The 6,000-nt window shown below is 31.0% G+C and overlaps 1 protein-coding gene across 2 annotated transcripts in view; it reads right to left on the reverse strand.

Annotated features, from left to right (window-relative positions):
- Positions 1-4,766, reverse strand: part of LOC130900953 (substance-K receptor) — a 62,018-nt gene extending 57,252 nt beyond the window's left edge. For both annotated transcript variants that reach the window (XR_009060238.1, XM_057812014.1), the window contains exon 1: positions 4,383-4,766. Coding sequence is in view for 1 of the 2 variants with exons in the window: in XM_057812014.1 (XP_057667997.1) it covers positions 4,383-4,610 (228 nt within the window). In the remaining variant the exon portion in view is untranslated. The remainder of the gene's footprint in view (positions 1-4,382) is intronic.
- Between the last annotated feature and the right edge of the window lie 1,234 nt (positions 4,767-6,000).

Raw genomic sequence — 6,000 nt, forward strand, 5'->3', positions numbered from 1 at the left:
ATGGTGGTTGATAGAACAGTCAATTCAGTTCTACTCGTCGATGTAGCCATATCGAACACTAACTCCCAGTTATTATGTCAGCAACTGGCGTCATGCATAAGACCTTACACGATAGCTGGCCAAAGTGGGATTACCAAAAACTCCTTCGCCGACATCCAGAAGGCTGCGATTGAATACTTACCACACACTACGTTTATTATGTGAACTGGGTGCTTTGTATCCGTGATAGGTAAATGATAACGACTCTTAGCTGAGTAGTGCACCATAATAAATTATTCATTATTTATCATTAATATTAAGATATTGATAATAGTGATAGCTATCCACAATCTCGATTTATTTTATATTCAATTCTCTACTTATCCAATTCCACGTGTCGATGAATGCAATTTCATCCTCGTGTCCTTTGACTCGCACCAAAAAAATCGAAACAGATATAAGCGAGATAAAGCGATCGCACCATCCGCACTCTCTCACTCACGTTCCCTTGTGTAGCCTCGTGGAGAGTCTGGATCCAACGTAATAAAAGTATCATCATTTAGAGTCACTGACGGAGATCGAATTATGAGCTATATCGAGATGATGGTTTATCCCGTTGAGAAATTGTCGGTCGTGTATAGTGCACTGACGGTTATGCGTGTGTGGCGTTTGTTTGATCTCTTATCATACCGTTCACCATTAGTGCTAATGTGAACTGTGGACTACTGTTGTCAGTGTTTGAGCTAGTGCCGAGAACGGCAGTAGTTGGAGACCGAAAGGCATAATGTCGTATTCAGCGACATGATAAAGGGTTCACTGTTGAAAGGCTTGTGCACAATACAGTTGAGGTAATGATTTGGGCAACTATTGCTTATGGTAGCCATTCATCTCTTCTGCTTACGCACATGACAGCTGGGAATTATGTTGATGATGTCCTACAAACCATTTCATCGTTTTATCTAAATGAGTGTCCAAAACCACACAGCTCCGTATATTGCACGGCAAATAATGAAAATCTCCAAGAAATATACTGGTCAATAGACTCAAATCCCATGGAATATGTGTGGAAAATAATGTGGAAAAGACGAAGCCGAAGTCTTATATCATTCTTGATGTAAAGGTATCACTCACATTACTACAAAATCAAGGTCGTTAAATTAGTCGTTTTGACTGAGTTTGATTCTGTATCCCGTGGAACAATACTTTCAGTAAAAAAAATTTGGGAAAACCAGGTGAATCCACAAGATCACATAGCATGTTTTTTATTCTGTACTAGTCAATCAAATCAATAGTCGATCAGGATAAGCGTTTCAAAGAAATAATCATTGATGACATCAAATGCCTTTTAATTTGAATAATGAAGTATTATTAAAAGAGTTGATAAGATTTTAAAAGCTAAAAGAAAAATATTGAGTTTTATAATAAGAACTAACTAGCAGTTTGATTACTAAGAATACTTAGTCCGTAAAATTTTTTTTTCCTTCCAATATATTTAAAACGGAATTTACACTTTCGCTGGTCATCAAGACATATTATTCTTATGTTTTGTTCTGATACAATCTCCAAAATCATCGTAGCTATTGTTGTAAATTTTTTTTCATATTCTTTTTTTTCTTAAAAAAATAGTCCAGTTAGTTAGTGTTAGTTATATTCGAATTCTAATTAGATCAAATGAAAGAAAAATTACTTTAGCATATGATATAATATAACTTTCTTCTATTAATGATCTTTTTCAATCTTGATCAATTTATATAAATATACAATGATCATTTTTCGTTTAAATTGTGAAATGTACTGTACTGTACTGGCTACTTGTTGTCCTTAATGAATCTTCCCTTGTTTTGTATATACAATTATATTCTTCTGGATCTCCCTTCAAGACATTAAAAAAAATATCCATAGAATAAACCTTATATTTATAGAAACGTTGGGAGGAGATGGGTTAATTGTTTTGATTACTCCTTGTGCACACTGGTATTTCTAATACCAGAAGTTTTTGATATTATCAATCAGCGGTGCTTCCTAGTTGTTACTATTTTGGATTATATATCTCTTTTTCAAATTTAGCATATACTAAAACCATTTACGGCATCCATTTATACTTACTATTTACTGTGAGTTAGTTCGTGCTGGGTACTACTTTTTAATAATGCAAATAAGATGGACAATATTTTTTTATATGGATACATTCCATATTATTACAATTTTCTACTGTTAACAAAATACCGTATAATATCTATATTTATGTTTTATGGCTACTAGCTAGTAGCCGGTGTTGCTAGCTAGTATAAGTATAATCATAAAGTGTTGATCCAAAAATATTCCTTCTGAAAATTTTACACCAGACGGTAAGACGGCAGTGGGACGTAAGGAAATGGAAATAGGATATATAATGTATTAAAGAAATGAAAAGTATACACCAAAAAAATTGCAACTTACAATTGAATTATTTTGAGTAGATTCACAGGAAATATTGAATATTAAAAAAATAATTCCACAAAGAAGAAAGAGTAAAGCAGCACAATCAAATTGGATAGCTAAAAATAACGGTAGATAGAAAATGTAAATGACATGAATAATCTTAGAGAGTACTAGTAAAATTATTATCAAAATAATCTGGATCAAATTTTTATTCCGTCTCTAAGATATGAAATGAAATTTATTGTTACAGAATCAAATTTACGTATATGGTCAATTTTACATTGCTAGAATTAAATATATGATAATTGAAAATGGACGATTTTCACCGTTTATATCAAACATGGACCAAATGAAGATTTAATTTCCAAGTTCGATTCGAAATTCCAAGACTTAATTTTCTAATTAATTAAGAATGATGGAGAATATTTAGTACCTAAAAATCCAAGTTTGGATTTTTAGGTACTAAATTTATTTTATTATATTTCACTTAATTTCGCACTATTCAGTAGTACACATGGTATGATAAAAAATATGAGAATTAATATTAGTTAATGATAGTATACAATTTATACATATCACAATATGACATTTCGACATAATTTCGGTCTTTACTAAATATATTTTGACATTCACAAATTGTATAATTATGTCAATAAATAGAGCACATCCCACATGGATATCAAAATAAAATCATCATGATCTATATGAACTATTTCCAATAATTCTCTTTTTTGCAATTGAATTCCATCAAAACCTTATATATAACAATCACTTCTTTTTATTGGTACTTATTTTGGATTACTGTAATATTTCAATACATTATATATTATGTCATTAATGATTATTTATTAAAACAGTTCGAATGAATGTTTTATACATATGGTACCGATATATGTTTCACATTTTGCGTAGGATAATTTTTTGGGATAATTATTTTCTCTTAACGTAGTTTAATTGGTCAATAGCTGCGCGTCTTAAGTTACTGGTATTTTTTGAAAGGTGGAATGACATCATCTCAATTTGTTGTTATATCCCTATTGTTAATTTTTTTATGATAGAATTAGAATATTGTATTTATATTTTCCATTCTTTCCTTTCTTTCTTTAATATATCTTACGATTATAACTGGAATATTTGTTTATAAATAAACCAATGAACATGCATTGAGAGTATTCATATTTTTACAGTGTTTTCAAAGTCACATATATTTTTAATAGAGTAATCAATTTGGTGTAAAATGTTTTTTCAATTATTTTTCGAAAAATAGCATAAATGGCGTGAAAGAAATTGCATACAATTAGTCTAAGAGATATGTCAGGTTTATTATCTGAATTTGATAGCCCATATATTTTAGTGTGTAACATTTGAATCAAATAAGATAAGTTGTCCTCATTCAACGATTCCAATATTTTAACAATTTGGTAATAATTCATGATTTTTAGGGTTTTGCTCAAATTTGGCCTATTACAACATATTAAATGACATTGACAATGACATTACACAAATATTTAATTGTTTACAAATGCACCCAATAATAAATTGATTAAAAGCATCTGCTGGTGAAGCTCACGTTATTGCTTTATGTAACAAATTGACATATAAAAGGCTTCTGATCAATGAAGGTAACAATAATTTTCTCGAAACTATCATTAGGTATTGGACAAGTGTTGATATAGAGTAGTCTCAAATGTATTAGTGTAAATCGTTGAAACAAAGAAAATAGTTTTTAAAAATGTTGATGTGTGACGTGTTGATTGACATATTTGTAGGATAATTTTTAGATAACATCATATTTTTCGATCTCGTTTCTTCTAAAATTATAGTTAAGAATCAACGAAGTCGTTATCAATGAAAAAAAAATGTATAGGCATTAGTTTATCTCATGTTATTCTGAATTAATATTGTTCACCCACTCACTATTTTCAAATATCTATTTTCAAAAAATTGTTAATGCTAAATAAGTAAAAATGAAGATTATTTACCTGCATGAATTGAGCAATGATCAACCATACTGGTGAATCTGACGGAATAGTATACAAAGCCGCTGTGATAGGTCCACTAAGGCAGCATACAAAAAAATCAGCTATGATAAGTCCCAGTAATAGTGGACTTTTCGACCCACGACCCCACCAGAGAGTAACCGCCAACGTTCCATTACCTACTACTCCAATTAAAAATAAACAACCATAAATTGTAACAAAAATATCCATTTTGAACAAAGAAACAAATTGCAAGCACTTTTTTGACAAATAAAATGAATTGGACTATATTTAATTCATGTTGTCCAATTATTTCGAAATTTGAACGAGAATACTTGAGAGTAAAGCGAATGAAGCTCCAACCTCCAATGTTACCCGGTAGAAACTGAGCGGAATAGTGAACGCATCGGAGGCAGATAGACTGCCACCCCCCAGCATCTTTTCATCCCTGACAAATGTTGGTCTCTCAGTAGCCCTGAGAGCTGGTCACGAAAATACTGGGGAATACACTTTGTAACTGGAATATAGTGAATACTTTCCTATAATTGGTTGAATATATATTTAATTCAATTCAAGATTTGTGATTGTGATAGAGTTTGTATTCAAATGCATGACGTAGTCTACTTCTCCTATCTCTCACTTTTGATTTCATCGCACTTATATGATGGTGTTTTCGATGAAGTGAATTCACCATAAACCTCATTTTCTCTCATCAAAGGATTTGCGATAGAAAAAATAGAAAAATTATTACTTATCGATTGTGCTAAAATATATCTTAAGAATTCTGTCAAACTGAACACTACAAAAAGTATGTTATGATAGTGAATGATAATGCTTCATAACTACTTAGTAAACATTCAACTATATATTATGTATAGAAATTTACAGTTCAGCTGTTAAGTAACATACTTATGCAACGATACAGGGGGCAGTTGACAGTTTTAAGCATCTAAAAGAAATGTGCAAAAAATAAAATGATTCGAATGTATGGGATATTGAAAACAATAAAAAGTTATTATTGGCAATACTAATCCTAACTATATCGTATAATTTTGTCCTATTTGGAAAACACTTAAAAATTCATTTAATGAACCTACCAGTGAGAAAAGGGTTCAGTACGCTTTGTCAGTTGTATATGGAAGGAGTAAGTAACATCTTTACCCCTTACCCCTGTCAAATCACACAGAAAATTGCTTTTAGCAGAACCTTCAATATTTATATATAGACTAAGTGAATGGTTGACCCTAGATATGTCCGGTGTAAAAAAAAATGAAACTACGCTTTTTATCGCAATTTCTACAAAAAAAATGTACTATTACTAGCGTTTTGTCTGTCTATCCGTCCGTCTGTCAGTAGCAGCGATATCTCCTCACAGGAAGCATGTAGCGAGCTCGTTTTTTTGCATTTAATTTCTGTTTAGCTGTAGATGTGCTGAAACGAAAGAAATTATTATCAGGCACCAATAGGAAAAAATTAATTAAATTAACCAAAATGTGATCCCATTGGACAAATCTCAAATAATATTAATTGACTTGTTTCGCTTCAATGGACGTCAATTCTTTTCCTTTGAGGTCATTTTTCATTTCATAATCCAATTATTACAAGAATTGTCAAGGAATAA

Source organism: Diorhabda carinulata, chromosome 1 (genome assembly GCF_026250575.1).
Source record: "Diorhabda carinulata isolate Delta chromosome 1, icDioCari1.1, whole genome shotgun sequence".
Classification (NCBI taxonomy): Eukaryota; Metazoa; Arthropoda; class Insecta; order Coleoptera; family Chrysomelidae; genus Diorhabda; species Diorhabda carinulata.